The sequence below is a fragment of the Poecilia mexicana genome, unplaced genomic scaffold (genome assembly GCF_051168715.1).
Source record: "Poecilia mexicana isolate PSO_F unplaced genomic scaffold, ASM5116871v1 scaffold_16, whole genome shotgun sequence".
Lineage (NCBI taxonomy): Eukaryota > Metazoa > Chordata > Actinopteri > Cyprinodontiformes > Poeciliidae > Poecilia > Poecilia mexicana.
Window position 1 is genome coordinate 25,721,540 of NW_028263385.1, and position 25,414 is coordinate 25,746,953.

The following is a 25,414-nucleotide window of genomic DNA, read 5'->3' on the forward strand; positions in this document are numbered from 1 at the left end:
ACATTCTTCTAGTAAAAATGAAACAAACTTACAATAACTGTAAAAAGAGGCAAAGACAAACATGAGGAACTGATAAAGCAACGCATTAGCATCAGTTTAGCATGTGTCAGAACTACCAAAAGGCAGTTCAAACGATCCTAGCAAACCATCTGCTGTAACTACAGGTAAATTAAAGGTCAAAAAGTCAGAATACGTTACTAATTTCAAAACCACAATTAGGCCATTTGAATCAAGACATGTTAAGTTTTAAAACTAGCTTATTTTAAATTTATTTTCTCAACAGTAGCCTGGTGAAAACCGCAAAGATTGCGGTGAAAGGTGAGTATAGATTTTCAAGATGGCGGAACAAAACTTGTACGGTAACCAGCTTCACAATCAGCTGAACATAGTTAGGATTCACGTTTTTACTGGGCCGGGACGATTGAGAAGATTGAAGCAAGTGTGTAAAAGTTTTCTGGTCGGAATGCCTCTCTGATGAAAAGCAAAAACATTTATCATTTTGGGGTTCAATTTCCTGACTCACCTACAGAATCATTCAGGTGAAGAGTTAAAGGTTTATTTACAAGAATATTCACAGAGATTGAGAAATGGGATTAAGTTCAGTTTCTCTCCAGGAGCCAGGAACGATCACGTCTGGAGGAGGAGAGGCATGTTTTTTGGAGCTCAAGTGGGCAAGGTGAGTCTGATGATGATATTGTCAGAGGTGGGTTGCTTACAAAAAGGGAAGACAGTTAATAGCTCAGGTTGCTAATCGAACCTGAGCTAGTCGAAGGCTATCCTGTATAAACTGTCTAAACTATTAGATCAAATATTGGTGTCTGAAATATCTCATCGTCACAAGAGTGGCAGCTACTACCCACTACAAAAATAAATTGGGAAATAATTCCCCAAGTAGTACCAATTAATAGTAATTAAAAAAAAGAAACTCTAAACATGTTCTTAAAAAGTTTTCAAAATTCCCTCTGCTTTGGGAAAAACCGATGTCTAGATCACCCCTGTGGTTATACCTGCAAAACAAGACTTCCTCTAAGAGCAGCAGCTTTCTTTTATGACACATAAAAAAATCACACTATAGTGTTCTCTAATGCACCTATCCATCAGCTGAGAGTCAGCCTGGAGTTTGGCGTATTTTTCCGCCTCAGTCAGTCATTCAGTCAGTCAGCGTCTCTCTGCTGTGTGACAGAAAGAAGAGATGTCAGCCAACAGGTTTTTTCCAGGGAGCTCAGGGCCTTCACGTCTGCCTTCGCAGTGACTGATGAGGTCTGGGAAGAGTGACGGGCAGCTGCAGTCTGTTCTCAGCCCACGGGGCCTGCCTGGCATTAACGCGGTGTGCCATGTTCTCAGAGGGAACCTGTCATTCAGGCGTCACTCAAACCGACAGGCGCGCCGCGCGCACACAGAGGCAGAACATGAAAGGGACTGGCAAAGTAGCAGCCGATCCCCAGGTGGTCGCTCAGAGCTGAAGGTTGTGAGTTTCTTATCATCGTTGCTGGGCAGCTCGACTTCGGCTGCGGGGCCACACACGGACATGAAGGTGGCGGCGAGGCCTGGGCGAACATCAAAGTTGGGGTCCGTCGGTCGTGTCACCGCGGTATGAAAGGGAGCGGCTGCTTGCGGTGTGGTTCAGGTTTGATCTGTTTTCAGCTCACCGTGGATCAGCAACACTCGCACTGCAAGTAATTATCAAAGTTGCTTCGTGTTTTTAAAGACATCAGAACATATGCAGGAACTGGTCAGGGTATGAGGGTTTGATGATCAACACATGCTTCACCAAAGTAGTCATGTGCCTTGAACTTTCTGTGATACTACAACCTCAAAGTTCAATGTAGCTTATTGACAATCTTGACGAGACCAAAAATTCAATTTTTACTAATACATTTTTTTAAAAAGTCTCCTGTAAGTCCATTTAGGTTTGTCTGTCTAGAGATGGAAATATCCGTCCATTCATCCGTTCTTCCGCCTGTTATCTTGTTTAATCCAGAAGATAACAGGATCATGTCTTGGGCCAGTAGCCTGAGTGAAGAGGCCCAGACTTCCCTCTTCCCAGCCACCTGGGCCAGCTCCTTGGGGGGAATCCCAGAGCGTCCCAAGGCCACCCATGAAATACAGTCGCTCTTGCATGTCCTAGGTCTTACTCCAAGTCTCCTCCTAAAGGGATGCGTCTGGAATTCCTCACCTGGGTGGCATCCCAATTATATGATCAAGTTGCCTGAACTGGCTCCTCTTGTTGTGGAGCAGCACACATCCTGTGAAAGAAACTTATATCGGCTGCTTGTATTCAAGATCTCTTTCTTTTGGTCATTACCCAGAGCTGACGACAAGAGATAAGGGTAGAGACGTAGATCGACTGGTAAATGGAGTTACCACTTTACCTTTCTGCCCAGCTCTCTCTTCACTACGACAGACTAGTACAGCTCTTGCATCATTACACCAATCCACCTATCGAGCTCTCACTCCATTTTTCTGTCATTTGTAAACAAGACCCAAAGATACTGAAACTCCTCTGCTTTGGGTAGGACCTCATCCCCAACCAAGAGGAGGAATCCTTTTCTGATTCAAGACCAGGATCTTAGATTTGGAGGCACTCATTTTCATCCTGCCTGCTTTACAGTCAACTTGAGCTGCTCCAGTGAAAGTTGGAGATCACAGTGTGATGAAGCCAACAGAACCACATCATCTACAAAGTTCAGATACCTTTTCCTGGAGCCATCAAAACGGCTCCCCTCAACACCTTTGCTGTCCATAAACAGAATTGTTGACAAAAGGCTGGAGATGTTTGCCTGTTATTCTTTGCTCAACAGTTGAAGCTCAGTCAGACTGAATGGATCCATGAACATCAATTGTTAAGTCTTGCCAAATATTGGATTTAGCTCTGGACTTTAACTGAGCCATTACAACCCACCAGTATGCTTTGATCTAAATTATGTCTTTGTTTCAGGTTGTCCTTAGACTGTCCCAGTCTAAAGTCCTTTACGTTCTAACAGATTTTCTATGTTCAGGGTTATCCTGACCTGTACATAGTAAAAGTCATATTCCTACCTGCCTGCTGAACTAAACCAGAGCCACACTATTATGCTGCCATCACCATGCTTCACTGTGGAGATTGTGTGTTCAGGGTCATGGGTGTTTTAGGTGTGGAATTTCATTCACTGGCCGAAACATATATATTTTGGTCTCAAGTGCCCAATGGAAACATTCAATACCAGGCATAGAAATGTATATTTTTGTGTTACTTATGTTATTTTTCTGCTTAATTAAATCATAAGGAGAAATAACGAGAAAAAAAAACATATAATTTCTTTAATCTCGTCTCGCTGCTGTCCTCTCATACTGGTTTTGATAAATATATAAATTCATCATTGGTCCTTTAAAGTATTTCATGAGAACATAACTATTCATTCATACTGATTTTGAATAGAAAATAAACAGATACAATTTGACGGGTTGCTAAAATTAAATGCAGCCTCGACACAGCCCAGCTGTTTAATGGAACCAAGAACAATCATCATGAAGGCTACTGAATATCAAACAGGCAATGTGACTGGCTATAATTTGAGATACTCCCTGAAATGACCGATTTAAAAAATAAAAAACAAGGCAACCAGGCGCCATATTTGTGTATTGATCTTTATTGTGGACATGATGTTACATCTTTCTGAAATGATGTACAAAAGTGTAACAGAACTGAGAATGGCTCAGACGAGGTAGAGCTTTCACGACGGCTTGCTGGCTTCAAAAACAAAACAAAACAAAACTACACGGTAGAAAAAAACCAACCTGGAAAAATCAAATGAAAACAAACGCCCCCGTCTCGCTGCTGTCCTCTCATCGTTTTTGAAGTGATAATAAATACAGATCTCAACCAAGTACATTTGGAAAAATAATGATTCCTAGGGTAAATTAATCATAGACCAAAACAAGTAAAAAAAAACCCAAAAATAACACAGAATATAATAGGCATGGAAAGAAAAAAAAAAAAACCCAACCAAAAAGAAACACCTGCCAGTCCCTCTGGGGTGGCTGCTTTGACTAGCTAATGAATAAATCCTACAGTTTAGAGAAAATAAGCTCTAAAACAAAAGAAAAATTACATTATTTTAAAAAAGCACAGATGTAGCTAGCAATATCCATCTTTTCATAGAGAACACACTAAAAAGCTGTGCTGTACAGCCTTCATGTGATAAATCTTTATTTCATTATTTTTTTCTAATCATTGGAATATCTGGAATCATTCTAACAAAAAAACCCTAAAAAAAGCATCTATATGAAGGATGACATTGAAGTTTGTTAGCCGGCACCAATTAAAAAGAAAAAAAAAGAGGGAGACATTCTCAAAGAAATCTTAACTGTAAGTGGAGACAAATGAAACTAGTTAAAGCGCTAACCTAGCCTAAGTGCACTAGTAATGCCATTTGGTTTCTACTGCTGCTTATAAAGGGTTTGGTAAAAGTGGGTTACAGATATACACTTTGTGTTTTTACACACACTCACTCCTGCTTTACAGTTTTCTAAGTCACACTTTGGAGTACAAACTCTGAGGAGTTAATCTTAAAGGGAATTCTGTACAACATTGGTATTAGTACTATACTACCCCCAAAGGCTAGAGGATCCAATTCAAGTATTTTAACTACCCACGCCTTCTGTACACACACACAGACACGCGCGCACACACACACACACGCATATGCACGCACACACGCGTGTGTATAAATTAGGCAAATTCAAGCACATGGCATTGTATGCATTACAAAAAAAGACAACCTACAAGCATGTAAAAAGTACTGCCGTCTTGAAACAAGAGTACAAAACGCCTTTTCATTAGCTTTACAGTTCAGATTTCTCGGTCCAGGAAGTCGGCTCTTTAAAAAGTCTGGAGCTGCTTTCGCTTTTGTCGGTGCCTCGTTTCATCCAGGCATGCCTGATTTCAAGTGAGGGATTTTGTTGTTGTTGTTGTTTTAAGGGTGAGAAGCGAGCAGAGCTAATGAGTTCAGCTTCATTGCGATAAACTTTTAACAGGCTGTCATTGCGAAAGGAGGTAGGATAGTATATAGAACATCGAGACGGAGATGCAGATAATAGTAAGTTTGGAAAGGGGACGATCTAAACCCCACACTAACCCCCGTTAAGGCTGTGACAGCTCCATGTCTCCGAGGGCTTCAGAATAAGCCTCCCCCCTCACCAACTCCTGATGTATATATCCCCAAAGTCCCAAGAAATCTCATCTCCTGACCTCTGACTGCTATCAGCAGAATACAGATCTAGACATCATCATTCACAGAACTGGACCGACAGCATTGGAGAGTGGCTCTCTTCAAATCTTCAACATGTGGTTACGGATTGGCATGTTTATACAAGTGCTCATTTCTCATGTTGACATTAGCTAAAAAATATATATTTTTTTAATATTGCGCAAATGAGGCACGGTTGAAAGTAAAATTGAACAAAACACAGCTTATGTAGGGGTTGAATGGTACTGAGTTGTATCTGCCGTAGAGATGCACTGAATGACTGGGACTGGATGATTTTTAGCCTCCATCATTCATCAGCTTGTAGGAAAATCTTACATTTTCGTTATGTGATGTAACAACAACACTCTTTGGTGTGGAAGTAAGGAAGAAGTTTCAAAGTAGGCTAGGTTCAGTATCAGTGAGCGCTTAAAGGTTTTGAAAGAGGGTAAATTTTCACCCTCTTCCTCATTTGAGTAATCGATAATTGCTCCGGCCAGGAAGGGTAAAAACATTTTGAATGTATGTATAAAATTATGTAAATTGAAAATTTCACATGCATCTTTTCACTAATTGGTGCATCTCTAGTTTAACTGTTACAACAGAAATACCATGTTTCCTGAAATAACCAACGTTGACTGATTGAACTTTAATAGTTTTACCATAGAAGCTTAAACCTTTCACTGATGGTTTGTTTTTAGATTGCTCTTCTCCCGTATCAGATATATTCTGTCCATTTTTTTTTTACTTTTGACACAAGCTCACAATTGTCACTACTTGTCACCTTCCCAGTATAACCAAACAGGTTATGTCCGGTCTTATTCATAACCAGCAGATTAATCAACGCTGCGTTTCTCCAAACTGATGGCACAAATCGTCAGATGAAAGTGTGATTTGTTTTAAAACCCAGCATAACTAGATTATGACCATGATGTCATCACGCAGGTCGTTTTGCAGATCAATATGCAGAAAAGTCCAAGTGTATCTTGTAGGAGAGTTTTTTTTCCCCCCCAAGTACACACATTGCAATAAAATCTGGAGCCAACTCCTCCCGGCTACTCTTTACGCTGAAGCCTCGGTCTAATTTAGAGCCAGAAATTTTTTATGAACAGGTTATAAAGGAAAACTCTTCGTTTTAAATGGACAATAAATGAATGACCTTAAAAATGGGATGCTCATTTATATTGGCTATTTAAAAACACATCTTGACTTCTTTTTTTCTTAATGAGCACTTAAGCACACATCACCTTTAGCGTTCTCTCTTTCTTCCTTTCTTATCCTGCCCCTCCATGCATCTTCTATGCGGCGACTTGCGCTCCTCAGCTTCCTGCAGTGAAGAAGTTGTAGGTGAGCGGATTGTAATTTGTCCTCCTTTGAATTCAAGTCCAGAGGGCGTCCTCTTCTGCTGCTGATTGGTCCATACTCGCGTACAATGAAGCCAAAAAGCGAGCGTTTGAGGGACAACTCTGGCCCTCAAGTACTTCCACTGTTTCTGATTAAACCAGCTCCGTCTGAGTTGACTTTTTCCATCTTTACAGTCACTTGACTTGTTTCTTTAAGGCTGCACTTGGCAACTTTACACCTCCAACACGAAAGCAAGAGAGGGATCTCAATTCTGACAGCAACAACAAAAAAGATTCAGGAATCCTTAAAATGACACAAGCATTCATGTCCAAAAGATGACCAAAACGATGCAAAGGATTTAAAATTTGTTGAGTCCAGCTGAGAAGACACTTAAGATTTTTCAATCTTCATTTTCTCACAGTCAGCTTGTACGTCTTTTCATGTCGTCATCAGAAATTCCTTTCTGATTCGTGTTTGTTTGTTTTTTTGTTTTGTTTTGTTTTTTTTACGTAATTTTACATATCTTGGCAGGCCTTTTTGCAAAAGAAAAAAAAAACATTAAGAAATCCTTAAAGAGCCTTCATTCCTCCAGAATCACGAGTCAATCCAGAGTCTAGGTTCAGATTTTGGGTTTCAGGAGTCGTCTGTGCTGAGGCTGCGGTCCAGTTAATCACAGTAAGGTCTGTCGTCGGCGTCACTGCAGATTTGGTACGTGTTTGGCAGCCGCTGGTTTCCGCTCCTCCTGGCCCAGGGACGAGCTCCTCGCGTCGGGGTACTGGCTGTTGTCGAAAGGCATGTGGTGGACGCTCTGCACGTGCGTCTTTAGGTTCCCTTTCTGAGATGCTCGGTATGGGCAGAGCTGGCAGCAGAATGGCCTTTCCCCTGGAGAACAAACACAGGCAGAGAACAGGTCAGACGCAAGCCACACGCGACGCCGTAAAGCAGCAGCGGAAGAGCTTTGATACGGAGAGCAGCGAACGAAGCACAGCGACGTGTATGACGAACGAGGCGGAGGAATGTGACAAGCGACAACAAACACAAGCGAACGTGAACGGATGCACGAGATGGCACTGAAGTTGGAAAAGTGGAATGCGCGTCAGATGAAGCTTTCGAACACTTTTTCTGTACGTGTTTTTTTTTCTTTTTTTCTTGCCTTTGTAAATAATTGGTAAGTAAACGGCTGACCTCGTCTGCAAGCGTGAGAAAAATGTTGCAGCATTCTTTCAGCCTTCTAACCCACCGTGGATAGCAACAGGTAGGGGCAACTTCGCGATCAGCTGAATATATAAAGTGACTCCATAAACTAATAGGAAACAACTTTAAAACGTAGAATGTCTTCGATGAAAAATGTCAGCGCTTTCAAAGCCAAGACATCACAGAAAGAACAAAGTCAGCACACAACACAACGGTGTTTGAGCAATGGACATAAAAATGTGCATACATTTTTTCAATACATGTTGCTAATTTTAAATACATGTAGTGAATCTTTCTGCACTGTAATTTGAGCATAATTCGTTTGCTCAAATGAAAACTTGTTCTATTTCTTGTTAGATTGTGACAATTATTCAGTTGCTATTTTCTTTATTGATATTTTTTTAGTCACATTGTTGAAATATTTCATTCTTTTTACCTAGTTTAAACTTTTAATTACTTTTGATGTCAAAAGTTAACAAAATAATCCAAGTTTTATATGATTTTCTTTTTGTGGTTTCAAAAAACACTCTTCAGTGGGCAAGTTGTTACTGTGAGAAGAAGAATCAAAGTTAGCAGAAACAGATTAAACACTTCTGCCTGAACAGGCTGTTCTTTTGTCTTCCTTCTACTTCACTCAATCACTGGGGCTGATGCATGCACCTTCCTCCCACTGAAACACACACACAACCCTGTGCACTTTCTTCTAATTAGACTGACCTACAATGGCACAGACACCTCTGCAAGGAAGCAAAAAAAAAAAGCAACACACACGTGAGCAAAACAAATGAGAGTGCCATTTAATTGCACCTAATTATCATTTTGATAAATGGAAGAATATCAAAGTGAGAAAACAAATGGCTCCCGCCGCCCCTCCCGTACCTTTCTCCCTGAAGAAGAAACAAGAAAATATGGCTGTTATCATACATCATCAGAAACGCAAGAGAAAGAAAAAAAAATACGGGGAAGGTGGGTGAGAGGGATAAAAAAAAAGAAAAAAGGTGTAATTAATCACAAAAAAAAGAACGTGGAAGAAAATAAAAATCGTCGAGGCAGAAGAGACGTGAGGGGAAAAGCGAGAACCTAAAAGACATCGTCCTGGGAGGAAACATGGCTGACGGGACCGGTGCACTACATTATGCTAAAGGTTATCGTCGTCGTAAAGCAGCGTCAACAGTACATCTAATTGGACCCCTCTGCTGCGCCTGCTCCCATCACTCAGAGTGCGAGGTAAATCTGAGTCTGTGTGATAAATGATGACGGAGGCACAGTCTTAGAACCCGGCTCTGTTTGAACGAGAAAAGCAGAACAGATGTAGATCTTTTACCAACATGACTAACTCCAAAAACATTCAGAACGCCTAAGTGTTCAAGGAAATGTTCTATTGGACTTCTTACGCTTATTTGGACATACTTAGGAGTTTGCAAGAACAATTTATCTGATCTTTCGATGAATTTCAGATGAAAAGGTTTTATTTTTCTTTAATTGAGCTGAGGGTTTTTTTAATACAAAAAATCAGACATTTGAAACTAGAAAGTTTCAAATGTCAGATTTTTTTTAGTAGATTGATAAAATTCTTCATTCTTAGTTAACATGAAACCAAACGGATGCTCAGAAACTCAGCTTTTCTAGATGGCAGGAGAGGATTTTATGCCACGCACACATGCACACTAACTTGTGTGACCACTTTTGTGTTGCACATGTTTTTAAGTTAAGTTTTTTTTACAGGCTTGCTAAGTTAGCAAATATCACAATTGTGTTTTCTGTGAGACAAATAAACTGGTAGTTGTTCTGTGGTGCTAACAAGTCTGCAAAAATGCACCCCTCCCAGTCAAAAACAACCAATCAGAGCCTGGAGGAAGGTCACAGCACTGTCAATCACTCTCGTGTACGCGCTGCTCAACGAAACAAGTTACCGTTCCACAGAAACAAACGGGACTCTGTACTCCTGAAAAATACAGTCAAGGGTAACAAAATCTTTTTTTAAGGCTTTTCCAAATATATGTGAAGGGAACTATAAGAGACTGAAATTTTTCTTCTGGTACAAGATGAGGTTATATGGTTATTGTTTTTGCAATATTGCAGTTTTCATTGCCTTAAATGACTAAAACTGAACCTGGTTATAGAATAAATGTTGAGAAGAATGATCAACGAGCTTTTTCTACCAAAACATATATGGACAAATAAAATAAAACCAAAGTTGTCATAATAAGCTGTTAGGCTGTTTCCATGTGTGCAGGACACACACACACACACACGCACACATACACACACACACTGGCACCAGGTGTGATCCTGCTGTGTGTGGGGTGAGGATGCCTGATGTTAATGCCAGGCAGCGAGGTCGCCACATGTGATGGTCACACACGAGCCAAGACAAATAAAAAAAGGGGGACCAAACATGCACAGGACATGAAACACACACATAAGCACACACACACACACACACACATGCAGGCAGGCATGCATGAGGTGAGACAGCGATAATGAGAGACATGCAGAAGCCATGATGGAGCCCAGTGATTAGCCATTGTGCCACATACTTGTTTGGGAGCTTCAGAAGCGGTGGTGTGAGCGTCAGTACCTCGGTGGAGTCCGTTATAATCAAACCCAACTGTGAGGGGGAGAAGGATAGAGGAAGAGGAGGAAAAGGAAGAGGAGGAGTGGGGTAGGGGCAGAGGAAGGAGGAGGAGGAGGAGGAGGAGGAGGAGGAGGAGGGCATTTGGTTAAACTCTCTACCACACATGTGTCAAACTCAAGGCCCGGAGGCCAAATTTGGCCCACTATAGCCTTCAATGTGGCCCTCTAAACTCCACAGGGACACGTAAACAGAACCTTCACGATAACAGTCGTGTGCCTAAATATTGTTTTATCAATCAAATCAGAGAAGTGTTTTCACCTGAATCCTGCCAAATGACATCAGTCAGTCCCTCCGCTTTTTCGCGATTCCACGATATACCGCGGAAAATCACGCAAGATCAGCAGGTGGTGTGCTCTTTTATGCTGACGTATAACTGTGGAGGTGGCAGAATTTCTTACTTCTGCTACACTCACTTGATGTCGAGTTATACTTCACGATCAATGAGGCGAGTAACAAAAAATTACCGTCATCCATAAGCGGGAATATCGCAAATTTTCTTGCAAATATTTCTAAATCAGCAACACAAAATCACAAAACAATGGAGGAACTGATCAATGTGAAAAGATGATTAATATTATGAAGTACTTATGGTTAGTAGACACAGCTATATTTAAAAGTTAGTTCAGTATCAATATATTCTGCCACATTTTTTAGATAACATTTGTGATATTGATATGGCCCCAAGATCAGTGTTGCCAGATTGGACAGGTTTTCACCCATCTGGGATGCTTCTGAACACACTGGGCTTGACAAAAACAGCTTTGGGCTGGTTGTGAAAATTTGGGCAGCATTTCACAAAATGGCGGGATTTTAGACAGTTTTCAGCAGAAAATTATTTTTGAAATAGTCATGGTGTGGCAGAGGAGCACAACATTTTTAATATTGCAATTATCGTATTAGTTCATCTGTTTTGAAACGTCTAGAATCTCAAACGTGACACCATCAGTGATTAGTCATTGATTAATCAAGTCTATAATCCCACACAAGTCGTGTTGTGTTCAAAGTCCTTTGCAGTCCCAGTAGAATCCAGTTCTGGTTTAAATATAAGAAATAACAACCAAAAACTTTGTGAATTGTCACAAGTCTAAAAATGTAGTCAATCAATAGGACATGTAAGATTATATTTAGGACTTTCTGAGCTTCATTAGAGGTTGCAGCTGGGGTGATATATATATATATATTTTTTTTTTTTTGTTTGTTTGTTTGTTTGTTTTTGAGTTTGGTGGGTTTTACTTTGTGTTTAGACTGTAAAACATCAGTCAGACCTGGGAACCCCCACCCAAAATGAAAACGAGTCCGACACCCCCGTCTTCCACCAGGTCCATACAGGCATTTACTTGTCGTTCTTCCCCTCCTCTCTCTCTCTCTCTCTTTCTCTCTCTCTCTCTCTCTCTGTCCCACCCGCGTGAACGCCACAGCCTTTTCTTTTCGCCACCAGCGGCCCTCGTTAGCAGAGGGGGTCTGGCAGTGACGATGACGGCGACGATGGCGGTCGAAGACGGTGACGGAACCTGGCGGAGGCGAGTCGGTGATTTAATGTGACGCATGTTAATCGAGGGCCTCGGGGCGGCTGGCCTTTTCCCGCGCGTGCACGTCCGCGCCGAAGACGACTCTGGGTGACAACATTAATTACAGCCGCGGCGGAGTGTTTACAGACCCCTCTGCGTGGTGTGTGTGTGTGTGTGTGTGTGTTTACAGCGGGGCTTGAGGGGAAGCTCGGCGCTGCATCACTTACCATTTGGCCTCTGTCACTTAGAATCACTGGCTGTGCCACATATCATTCACACTCTCTGTAAAGAAGCTACTTATCTCCGTGTCGACCGCGATCACGGCCGGCCCGGCTGATGGACATGACAGGACAGGAGAAAGAGAGAGAGAGAGATGGAGGGAGGGAGGACGCAGGCAGCCGAAAGGAGAACAAAGAGAGAGAAAAGGAAAAGAAGGGGAGAAAGAGATAAACTGCAGACTAGAGGAAATGAATAAGAAAAGGTAGAAGAAGGAATACACAGCTATGAAAAAGTATTCATACACTTTGACCTGTTTCTTGTTTTTTGTTGCTATGGAGATGGTGCGTTCAAGGTGGCGCTTTGCCAAAGTTCAGTTTGTTTGGTCCAATTTTTGTGCAACATTTTCTTTCCCCATAATGTTTTCTATTATTAATCCTTTTTTTTTTCTTTTCCTTGAGTTATTTGGTTTGGGGCGTTGGCTGCTTCCTGTTTGGGCAAGATCACAGGTCTTTGACAGCACAACGCAGCTCAACTGGACCAACCATGTGCTGGACAGCAAGGGGTTAAAGTCTCAGCTGTTCTGAGATAATGTTTTACTTTTCCCCAACACACTACAAAATTAGACTCCTGAGTCTAATTTTGGCGGTTCTCTGGTGTTCACCAACAAACTGCAGAATCCTTCACAGAACAGCTGGACTTATACTGGGATCGAATTACACACAGCTTAACTGTTTATTTAATTAGGTGAACAAATGTTTACTCTGGATTTAATTAATCAGAGTTAAGGAACACCAGATTTGTCAGATATACTTCTTTTTTTTTGTTTCAAAATCATTCCCTTCAATTTCATAAACCTGCACAGCTTTGTATTCTTCTATCGCATTAAATCCAAATGAAAGTTTTTTTGTGAACAAATTTCTGAGGTATGAATCATTTTGCAGAGCAAGACAGAGACAAAAAATAAACCAGAGAAGAAAAAAAATAAATAAATGAAAGAACATGAGTAGGGAGAAGAGAAAAAAACCAAAAAGCAAAACAAACGGGGTGTCCAGATCAAGCTGTTTGGTGAGTGGCACTCAGAGTCAGGCAAATCCGTTTCCCCCAAAGTTGGCGATGACTTAACGCCGTTCCGCTTCATTAGAATGCACAATTCCATCTCTCTAATTGACATGCGATTAATAATGTATACAATTTGTCACAGGTCAGGTGTCTGCGGCGAATCAAGTCTCCGTTTCAAGAACAACAAAAAAAAAAAAATAGAGACAGCTGCCTGGCTCAGGGCGGGAGGGACTCACAGCTCCGGCTGTCACGCCCGGCCTGAACAGGGAAAAAGAAAAAAAAGGAAAAGAAAAGTGGAAGACGACTCTTGATTTATTTCTGCTCAACGCCAGCGACGGAACGCGGCGTCCGACAATGAGGAATCGCTGGGAATGCGAGTTCCCGTGCATATATTCACCATCCCTCATGCCGTCCGGCGGCTGGATGGAGCTGTGGGGGTTGGCCATGTGAGTGACTGATGAAGAAGTGGCGACAGAAGTTCGAAAAGCGCATTAATAACAAGAGAATGGTGCATTTGTAAAGAAGCAGGACGCCGTACGGAACATCATGCTGGTCGTTATTAACGTTCCTCCTACTGTTACTGCGATTAGTTTTTTTGGAACTGGATTAGCAACTAAAACTCTCATCAAGTTGCTGAATGTGACTTCATAAACTCACAGAGCAGAGCTTAATAGCAGACTTTTTTAATATCAGTGTTGTGTTTCGGCTCCTGGAGGTGCAACGCTTTCTTAAGTTCAGCATCTCAAGAGCCTAATAAAGATGTAAGCGTCTAATAAATACCGAGCGGGAGCGGATTCTCATAAGTTTAAAGAATGTTTATTGGAGCTTTGATCAAATCCATTAAGGAAATTTTAATGCGTTTTAAAGACCATCTACTCAGGAAGTGACACCTTAATTACATTGCTATAAGAAAAGTGAGTTTTCTTTTCTTTTCTTTTTTTTTTTAACTATGCATGATATTAACAAATTACTGTAGATCTGCAAAGAACTCTCTTGCTAACAGTCGGAAAAAGGAATGTTTTGCTGATTTGTCAGATGAGTGGAAGTATTTTTGTGTTCCTGTTTGCACTGCAAAAACACAAAATATTACCAAGTATTTTCTCTCTAGCTTCTAGTGAAAACATCTTAGTACACATCCCTAATATTGACGATAAAGTGCTAGTTTCACTGGCTGATTATTTCACTTATAACAAGACATTTTTCCCATGTTATAAATGATACAATCTAGTACCGTATCATCAGTACTGAGAACTTACTGTGGAAGCTAGATTAACAAAAAAAAAACAAAAAAAAAAAACACTTGGTTAGTTTTTGTGTTTTTGCAAAGCGGTGAGTCCAGGCCATGTTTACCTGTGTGGGACCTCATGTGCGTGCGCAGGTGGCTCGGCTGGCTGAAGCTCTTCCCGCACTCGCGGCAGAAGCACTGGCCCGGCCGCATCAGAGACCTCAGCATGCCTGGTCACGGACACAAACGGGAAGGAAAGGGGAAGTTAGTCACGACACAGTTTATGCATGTTTTACAAGGTTGATCAAAACAGAGTAACTAATAAAAAAGAGGAAAAGAGAATTTTGTATTCAGACCAAAAAAAAAAAAAATAATAATCTGAAAAGTGTGGTGTGCTTTTGGGTGGGCGATAAATCAGATCTCTAGATCTGATGTTGTGGCTGCAGCAAAAAGTGTTGACTGAGGGGAGATGTATTACAAACATGTGATATTTTTTAGATATTTTGTAAAAAGAAAAAAGAACATAAAATGAAATCCATGTATCCATTTGTGCTGGTCCATCACATCAAATCCCAATAAAATACGCCGGCGTGTGTAGTTGTAGCTACAGACGTTAAAGGTGTATGTAAGCCAGTCACAATAACACATTTTCCTGAATGATAAATTGTCCCAGAATTCTATGCAATAAACAATAATGTTATTTTGACACCATTTTCAAGTCATATAACGGCAATGGCATAAGAATGCAACAATGCATTCTTACAGATCAATAAACTGTACATTTTAATAAATATTTAACACTGAAACTGGAAGATATTTTAAATAAAATGAATTATGATCTCTATGACTTCATAATTCAGTTGTCGTTCAATAACAGGGCCAGTTGAGCCCAAAGTACAGGACTGAAGACTTTTGTTTTTGGTAAAAAGAAAGTGAGGAGAAAAATAAATAAATCATGCAAATGTAAATGATTGAGCTTGTTTTAATTGATTTATTGCTTACTGCGACAGGCCTAGATATATGAATACTTTTGGGAGGCACTGTGAGAATCAGTTCTTGTGAATCAACAGATCTGACTTTAAGATATATTTTTTTCCAACATGAAAAAAACTCTGGTGTTTTCCTAATTTCCGTTGTAAAATGCCACTTTTTGGAGAACGAACAAAAAAAAAAAAAAAAATCAGGAGCTGCCGTAAACTTACAACCGATCCGAACACTGCTACAAGTGGGAAGGCAATGTCCACCATGTTTGAAGGAACCAAATGAAGACATAAAGGTCAGTAATGGACTCAATGCGTGTGTGTGTGTGTGTGTGTGTGTGTGGGTGTGTGTGTGGGTGTGTGTGTGTGTGTGTAAAAGCCTGGGTGATGCAGCGGACCTAGGTAGCATCAGCAATGGACTCGGGGAGGCATCATTAGTATGTCTAATGTGTCATTATGAGCGGCTCGCTCGGGGGGCTGGACTGCAGCTGTCACACAGCATCATCTCAGAGGCTGACAGCAACACACACACATACACACACACACTGCATAAATTACAGGCAATTAAAACGCCCCGGCTGTGATGTGCCCGCTCCGCTGCCCGCGTGTCACATGTCAGGTGTGTGTGTGTCGGTATGCGTACGTGTTTCAAGAACTGAGTGTGCGTGTTTGGTAGAGGGTGAGGCACATGGTCTGTTGCGCTAACGCTCACACACACACACACACGCAGACAGTAACACTGATGTTGTGTGGACACGCTAATGGACTTAAGCAGCAAGGAAGAAGGAACTTGAGAGAGAAACTTTATGCAAAATGCAAAGTAAGAGGTTATGTACAGTTTGTAAGGCTCAACATGTTTGCTTGAAACTTGAGTTGATCTAGGTGAAGAGTGCAAACCAGAAGTTTAGCTTATAGCATCCAGTTAAGTTCAGTTGACATTCTCCCACCTACTCCTCCAGAGTAACCATGAGCCTATCTACTCCCAGCCTGTCAGTTCAGGTTTGATAGCTTTTGCACTAAAAGCTATCAAAACCTTCAATGGTTTTTGGTGCAGAAGACATAAGCAAGTCTTTCTTCTTCTCGAAATGCAGGCAAAAATGGAGTGGTGTGACATTTTAGCAGTCCTTGGCAAAAGACTGAGACATTTTTTCTTGCTAGGCGTTTTGTTTGTTTTGGTTGTAAAATACCCACAATTCCCTTTGCTTTAGTCTTGCTTCCTGTGTTTGAAGCGGAATCCTGTCTGCTTGACATTCGCACATGAATTCAAAGTTCACCTTCACTGAAATGGGAGCTAGGTTTTTAGCTCCCATTTCAGCTTTTTGCTTTTTGGTTTGATTGCGCATACACACTTCCCCAAATGAACTGGACTTTCTAGACAAACAAACCGGAGTTCTATTAAAGCGGACTAAACAGAGTTGTTGTGAATGTGCCTTACAAAACCTCTGAGGCCTTCACAGAACTATTAAATTAAACAGAGGTGGATTTTATTTTCTCATTTCACAGCATTTGAAGGTAAAATGATTGCATCTGATTTTATTTAGAGCTATGGGAGTAAAGGGAGCTGAACACACATGAACTAAAAGGTATCATTTTCCTTCCAGTTTGCAGCTGTGCACCAATTTGTGCTGACCTGTGTCAATACTTTTGCCTGGCATTGAACTGACAGGCTCCAGGAGTCGGTTTTCAACATGAAGTAGGACTTTTTTTTTTTTTTGCATTTTCAAAACCCATTTTGATACCTTTTGTGTAACCAGCTCCATTTCTGCAACCAACGCTAGATTCTTATTTCCAGTCCGCTTTCAATATTGGAAGCAGAGGCAGCATTCGCATGGGGCATTTTAAACTTCTCGCATCCATTTAATGACATTCTGGACGTAACAGACACACACACACCCACAAACACACACACGTACATTCCTATGACCTCTCTTGCTGACGGATAACAAGCCTGAGGCTTTGTGGCGCTTAATGCCTCCAAAACCTCCAGCGGACGAGGATCGCCCCTGTGCGCATACCTGGACAAGTACCTAGTAGCTGTTTATGAATGTTTCTGTGTTGGTAGGGGGCAGCGTGTGAATGGGGAGGGGGCACAGCAGGAACAAGGAGGACAGAGAGGTGGAAGAGGTGAAAGAGAGTGTGTCTGGCAGCCCGACTGCTGGCCTCTGGATACTCCACTTCTACTCTGGGCCGCCAGCCCTTCTCACTGACGCACTAATGAAAGACAAGACAGAGCTGGACAGAAAACACAAGCGCACCAACACATACACACACACACGCACGCACACACACACACACACGTACATGTCGGCATGTACTACAGAGGGAAACAGGAGAAAGACTCAGTTGCTCAAAAAAGGTCACTTTATAGCATGTGACTCAAAGGGCTAAGGCAGATGGTGACGATATGCGCCTGGACGGGTGACAGCGATGTCACACGTCTGCTCTGGGGCTGTTGTCTCTGACCCCTGGCTCCGTACAGCCCTGCTTGACCTCGGAGACACAACCCAAACTGGGCAAATATTACGGATGTTGAGTAATGACCATTTCCAAAGCAGCTGGTGGGGTAATTATTCTGTCTCATCTCTCTTGTTTTTTTTTTGTTTTTGTTTTTGTTTTTTTTTGGCCTCCCTTTTCTGTTTGTTCGCTTTCCTCTGCGCGAGTCTCTTCGTCAGGCGGAGCGCCGTGACCCAAACAGTTTGTGACAGCTTTCTGGAACAGTGGAGCGGGGGTCCGTGAATGCCTCGCAGACCTGAGAGCAGAAAAGGTTCTCTCGCGTCTTTCACAGTTAGAAAAAAAAAAGACAAATGTTATCTACGCACTACTACTGCTTTTACATCTTAAACCCAAGAACATCCAAGTCCAACCAGGAACTTCAGCGCGCTTCATGGGGGTTTCATGTGATGGAACAACACAAAGGCGCACATTTCTGTGGAGTGGAAATGAAATGATGAGACAACCTGAGATTTTCATAGTAGACTTCAGTTACTACAGCTGGAAACCCTTTAGTCACATAAAGACAGTTACACAATCCACCTACTATCACCTAAATAACCTTTCCAGGGTTAAATGATCAAGATGTAGAGAAACTCATCCATGTGTTTCTTTAGTTGCATTGATTACAGGTGCAGCTGATCCAGAACACCACTGCTCATGTTCTCACTAAAACTAGCGAGACAGAACACTTCCCCCCAGTTCTGAAGTCCTTCCACTGGCTTCCTGTAGCTCAAATAATAAACTTTAAAATACTTTTATCAGTTTAAAAAAAAATCGTCCCAATCCCTCTAGGGACAAGGATGGATGGAGTTTAAAAAAAAAAAAAATCACTGAACGGCTTAACACCACAATACATTAAAGATCTGCTGCTGCTGTATAAACCTTCCAGACTTCTCACGTCTTCTGGTTTTGATCTGTTCTGCCTCCCCAGAACCAGAACCAAGCATGGAGAATCAGCATTCAGCTTCTATGCACCATAAATCTGGAACAAGCTTCCGGAAAACTGCAAAGACTGAACCACTGAGTTTCCGTTTGAGTCCTAGTAACTGGAACGTCAAACAACATATTTGATGTGTATTTGCTTGATGATGGTGTTTGACAAAGTGTAATGGTTATTGCTTGTTTCATAATTGGTGACTGAAATAAGTGTCAATGGTGTAAGGTATTTTCCACTGCCTTGACTTGATAGAACTGTGAAGGAGATTCACAGCTCAGCTGGCAGAATCAAAGAAAGTCATTTCTGAAGGAAAGTCATGAGAGTTTCTGCTTGAAGTTTGCCACATATCATGTGGGGGGACAAGTGGGTCAAAGCGATGCATTCAAAAAGTGATCTGGGCTTACATATGGATCGCTACGTCACCTCGTAATACCAACCCACCATGAGACACGTTGGTGGTGGTATTATCCTGAGGGTATGTTTGACTGCATCTACCAGGTAGAGTTTAGCTCCTTTCTGGTTACACCCACCATTTCCATCATGTTGACAGGAGCTGCAAGAGAGAAGCGCATACACCGGTAAGGTCTGCAGGAGGTGGTGTCGCTTCATCATTCGTGTGCATCTACATTTTTGTAAAAGCCTGAGCACGGTGCGAGTGGCTCCTTGCCAGAAGGGCAGAGCAGCAAGGTAGCGGACTCTCTTTATAGATTTTTCTTCTGCAAGCTATTGTTGTTCGAAAGGGCTCAGAAGCAAGCCATCCAATTTCAGTAAACATTGCTTTATTCCTTCTGACACTTGACATTTTCTCTGAGATCAGCTGCTTGAAGCAACTTTTGTGTGAGCTGATGATGGGGAATTTCATGTGAGAAAGCGCTTTTCATCGTAGAAGCATAACAATTTGGTGTAAATGTATGAACAGTGTGTGGTTAATGAGTAATTTCTACCTGTGGGGTCCATCAGAGAGTTGGCCGCACCCCAGTGGTGATAGAAAGGAGCCAGATCGTGCGGGTTGTATTTCTTAAGGTAGCCCAGGACGTCGGTTGACATGTCTGGTGTCTCTCCAATCGGCTCTTGCTTCACATCCCTACGGCTCTCTGATGGTATCGATGATGATGAGGGGGAGGAAGAGGCCTGCGCCACGGCTCCCTGTGTCTGGGAGATGCCGTAGCTGTGCGTTGTGGGCAAACAGTGGTTAATGGCGTTGGGTCTTGAAGGGTTTGGCCGACTGTGGATTTGGGAACTGGGGAGCGGTTGATGAGAGGAGCCCCGGGCTCGGCTGTACTCCGAGAGGCTGTGTTGGTTGGTCAGCATGAAGCCCAGACCCTCCTGAGGCATCATGTAGCGGTCTGCCATCCTGGATGCTGTGGAAGAGCTGAGGCCTGATGCAGGCGGTCGAGAACGGCTCCCGGTGTTCTTCTCCGAAGAGCCAGAAGGTGCCTGAGTGCTGACACGGGGATAGATTTCCGCCTTGGGTCTGAAACGCTGACTTTGGTCCTCCATACGTTTACTGGTGCTGCTGCTGCTGACTGGCCGAACGGGGACTCTCCCAACCTGCTTGCCTGATGCTGATGAAGAGATTCTTGAGGATGGCGTACAAGGAGTAGAAGATGATGACGGGGTGACTGCGTGACTGACAGGCCTGCTCTTTTTTACAACCTCACTGGTGCAGGTAGGAGGCCGCGTCCGCTGGCTCCGCACCGTCGGAGGGAGCGGCTGACATTCCTTCCCTTCCAGTACAGGTGGAGGCCCGGTGCGTCTCTTTGAGGACGAAGAGTTGTCCCTGGAGGTCTTAGAGTTGTTCTTAACAGCCCATTTCGGAGCCAGATTGGAGCTACTGCTGTTGATGCGGTGAGCCACTGTCTGATGCATCCAGAGCACCTCTGGATAGCGGGTGGAGTGAGAGCAGAAGGAGCACTTATGGCTTGGGAGGTTCTTTTTATCTAAAGTTATAGAGGCTACGCCCCTGATCCCATTGGCTCTCACACATAAATCCATCGGGATCATGGTGGGATCAGATGAAGAAGGACGAGCAGAGAGATAAGCATTCGGAGAGGTTTTTAGCCCTGGAGTAAAAGCTTTCTTAAGTTTGGGATAACTGCTGAGGAACCCTCTGTCTGAGCTGGAGCTGGGACTGGGGACAGGGCTGGGTCTGTCTTTGGAGGCAGCCTGGTGTTGGACACGAACATGGGTGAAGTAGGCCTGTGACTCTGCGGTGACAAAGTCACAAAGGCTGCAGATATATGGCTTTTCATCTGTGAGGGGAAAAAAGACATAGTTACTAAAATCAGGCACTACAAACTAAACAATGTTTAATATACCATCTAACTCCGGCAACAATCCTCCAGATTTATCTGAATTTTGTCTGGATGTAGTTATAGTAAATAACCACCAGGGGTCAGTGTAGCCCAATATAAAATCTGATTTAAAGGTCACCTTAAGATTAGTTTCTAGTTCAATCCATAAATCAAACAATGAACACATTTGTTAGGTTTGTTGTAGCATGATGATAAATATTGATGGATATGACTTTGGATTTTTACTATATTTTTATCATTATGACTAGTAGTCATAATGATAATGACATTGTAATAATAATTATAAATATAATAATATAATTATAATAATATAATTACATTGGCTATTATTATAACAGCCATTATAATTATTATTAGCCATTATAATAACATGTCTTATTATTATTATTATTATTATTATTATGTTTTTTAAGATCCTCTGCAGAAATTTCTATTGTTTGTTTTTTTTGTTGTTTACATCTGTTTCATTGAACTGATCAATTTCTCTGATGTGCAGCTCCCTCAATTGTCCACAAGGTGGCATTCACAGCCTTGTAATTGAAAAAATGGTTTTCCACATTAATCAAAGTTTTCTTTAGACAGGAAACAAGTTCTTGTCGGAACTACAAAATACCAAGAGTAAGTCATTTAAAAAATGTCACTCATCAATACAAAAACAAATAGGAATATCAGGACATTGTGCACATTTGTAGACATACAGAGATAAACCAAGAAGAAAAAATTATCTACACTTCAACCTACTACTAGAAAGGAGATGCCCCTGCCTGGGAATGCCCAAGTGCAACAACCCCTTTTGTTTGTTCCCCCTCATGTTGCTAACTCTCTCTCACAGCAGTCTGTTTTAACATTAACATAAAAGGATGCTTAAGTAGCTGAAAGATATAACAGTAAGTGAAAAGCACATTCACACACAGATCTAAAGGGGGAGAGAAGGGGGGTTAGTTTCCTGAGACAGGAAGACCTGAAATAGCACACAGCTCAATTGGGCCTGAAGAAATGTTGCAGCTATTTTAGAATGTCAGCACCAGCTGGGAAGAGTGGAGACAATCGCTTTGTTTCTTTGCTAATATAAACAAATGCATCAGGTTATGCAGAAATATTAGGAAAAACATATATCACAATCCATCGTTGAGCATTTTTCAGTAATGGTTACGTTTTCTTTTGTCTTTCCTTCTTTATTTTTCTATTTATGCCGTAGTGTCACTAGGCTACAAAGGTCGTTAAAAATGATTAGCATTCCAAAAATGCCTTTTGTGCTGCTGAAGTGCCATCAGGAAGAAGAGCCTCAGTTAAGCTGTGAAGTTTACAGCAGGTTCATATTACATAATAATGTCAACAAACTGTCCAGCAGGACTGGAAGCTGTGCGATCTGTTTGATAGTGTTTTTAAACAGCACTTTTTTTTTTTTAAATGTAACTCACACTGATGAAGTTTGGACATTTCACCACATGGTGGCTCCAGTGCCCACTCCAAAGAGACTGATAAGCCGAGCATTCTTCATCATTAGTTGTTTACATCAGAGTGACAGAGGTATCGAGTGGGAGACTTAATGAGGTCTACAGTCCTTTCTGCAATTAAAACTGCTGACAGAGTTTGTTCCAGTTTCAACAGCTAATATAAAGCACTAGAAGCCATAACTTAAGGCAAGTACTTACTAGCAAATCCTTTTTATTCATCTGTAATGACAGTGTTATTTTTCTCGTTACTGTTTTCTACCACTGTAATGTAAAGGATATTTGTTGTGTATAAAGGAGAACCGAAAAAGTCAAAAGTTACCGACTAACCTGCAATTTCCCCAGAGTTTGAGGTCCCCATCTCGGAAGCCTGATCTCCAAGCGTCGACGCAGGTGGAGAATCTCCATACCCTGGGGTGCTGGGTCTGCTGGGGGAACCGGACTCCGGGTCACTGGTGGGTCCCCACTGATCGTCCCTTCCAGTTCTTTCCTTGTCTCCAGCTGGTGCTCTGCCGCCATCCTTCCTATGAACCCGCTGGTGAACGATCATCTGATGGCGGCTGCGGAACATCTTGCCACACTCGAAGCACTCTTTGCCTTTGGAAGAAGACTGGGATGGTCGCCGTTTGTCCTGTCGACTTGAAGGGCGGTACTCTGAGTCGCTGAAGCTCTCCGGTGTCCTGTCGCCTGAAGATGTGTGGCTTCCCAACCCTGAGCTGCTGCGTCTCCCTGAGCTGCGTTTTTCTTGGCCTTGCAAGACATAACGGCTGTTCTCCTTCTCATAAACCACTGCGGCATCGGTAAGGGCTTCGTCCTCCATGCTCCCTCCACTATATGAAGCTTTGTAACTTGGCTCCACTGGCTCCACAACTCTTCCTTTAGTGGCTAATTGCCAAGCCTGGTAGCTGCAAACTGGATCTAATTCTGGAATCCTTTGACCAAGAGTCCTTTTCTCTCTGTCCTCCTCTTCACCCGGCGTCTTTCCCTCAACGCATTGTAGGTTAAAGTATTCCAGGAGACGTCTCTTCGCAGCTGGTGAATCCTCATCATCAGTAGACCTGCAGTGAACTGGGGATTTTCTGCCACAATTAGGACTGTGAACTTTATCGTGGGCTCTCAGGCTTTCTTTGCTGTAGAAAAGGTTTCCGCATTTCGAGCACATCTGATAGACAGATGTAACAGAAGTTGTTGTTATGTCGGGATCCTGTGCTACGTCATTTATAGTGGTGGGAGGCTCTGCCGAATCTGCTTTGGAGCGAGACCTGGACCTGGTATTGTGGGTTTTCATATGAGACTTGAGAAACCAGGCTTCGCGGAACCTTCTTCCACATATTCGGCAGCAGTGGTCAAGGATTCCGGCGTGTTTCTTCATGTGTGACTTCAGAAACCAGGCCTGGCTGAACACCTGCCCACACGTCTCGCAGGGGAACGTCCCATCGCTTTGCGGCTGGACGGTATCAGGCTCGGTAATGACCTCTTCCTTAACCGTGACCGTGTCCTCTTCTGCGTCTGCTGTTATGTGGACTTTCTCAATGTGGCTCAGGAGCTGGTCTTCCCGCAGGGCCTCGTACCCACAAAGGCGGCAACAATACGGCCGCTGGTTGCTGACAGACTTTTCTCTTTTCATGCTCCGCGCAGGCATTTTCCTTCGACTCTCCTCTCCGACATCCCCGTTGACCATCTTGTTGCAGGCAGAGCTGCTCTTAGTTGGACTGGTGCCTCCGTCCAGACCCTCGGAAACCTTCATCTCCTCCTCCTCTGCTCCGCCCTCTTCGTCCTCATTAGAGTGGTGGCTGGACAGCGTGCCCAGTTTGTGGCTGCGGATATGGACTTTGAGGTTGCCCTTCTGAGATGCCCTGTGGTCGCAGTAGGGACATTTATAAGGGCGTGCGCCCGTGTGGCGTCTCATGTGCTGCGAGAACGAGCTGAGGAAAGGGAAGCTGCGTCCACAGATGTTGCAGTTGTATGCCTCTGGGATTTTGTCATCCTCACCTTCAAACTCCTTTTCAGTGTTGGCTTTTTTGCCAGTCAGCTTCTCCTGCGTCTCCATCACCTCTACACTGTCTCTAGGATTCATGGTATGGATGAAACCCCCTTTTGTACCTGGTTGTTCACAGGTTCAGAAACATTGGAAATCACTGCTATCTAGAGAAGTACATCTAGGGATGTATATCTGTATCAGTCCCGTCAGCTAAAACGCCACACTCAGATCTCAAGATACTAATAAAGTCAATGAACTGTGTACCTCACTGCTCAAGTAAAAACTCAACATATCAGTTTCTTTTTCAGGTCCTGATGGTCATTGTCGATTAAGGGGATTTTTCTCGGGTTCTGCTGATCCACAACACTTTTTGTACTCCTTGTTCTGGCTCCGTTAGCCTTAGTTCTAGTGTATTGTGTATTTCCACACGTGTCACAGTGAAATTTCCACCACAGGACCTGCAGAGTTGAAAGGAGACAAAAGAGGAAAAAAACAGGGAAAATTGTTAGTAAATCTGTGTCACTTTAGCTTCAAAATCAATAAAACTAATCTGATATTTTAATACGGAGAGAGTTGGACCAAAAATATGTATTGTTGGCAAAATCTGCAAGCTGTTTGCTTAATTCTAGGTAGATCAAAGATCAAAACTTGAGAATCACTGTAGGTCAAAACACACATTTGCAGTGGTAACGTAAAACACGGCCAATAAACACCAAGCAAACATACAAAGCCAATAAAACGGAGTTTAGATAAACTACTCTCAAACTAGTGTTGTGCACCGCTGCTATTCAGGTCTACGTGGTGGCTCTGTGATTGTGCCTTAGTGGTGCACAGCCTGGGGG

At 42.6% G+C, this 25,414-nt stretch overlaps 1 protein-coding gene across 3 annotated transcripts in view; it reads right to left on the reverse strand.

The window, feature by feature from the left end:
• Positions 1–3,613: 3,613 nt before the first annotated feature.
• znf516 (zinc finger protein 516) overlaps positions 3,614–25,414 on the reverse strand; it is a 59,531-nt gene continuing 37,730 nt past the window's right edge. For 2 of the 3 annotated variants that reach the window (XM_014989960.2, XM_014989959.2), the window contains exons 2-5: positions 22,922–25,030; positions 19,767–21,074; positions 14,538–14,642; positions 3,614–7,451 (exon numbers count right to left, since the gene is read on the reverse strand). In XM_014989960.2, coding sequence (XP_014845446.1) covers positions 7,264–7,451; positions 14,538–14,642; positions 19,767–21,074; positions 22,922–24,668 — 3,348 coding nt within the window. In that variant the 5' untranslated portion in view covers positions 24,669–25,030 and the 3' untranslated portion in view covers positions 3,614–7,263. Of the gene's footprint in view, positions 7,452–10,303; positions 10,375–14,537; positions 14,643–19,766; positions 21,075–22,921; positions 25,031–25,414 lie in introns of all 3 variants that reach the window. The other variant, XM_014989963.2, reaches the window with a different exon arrangement.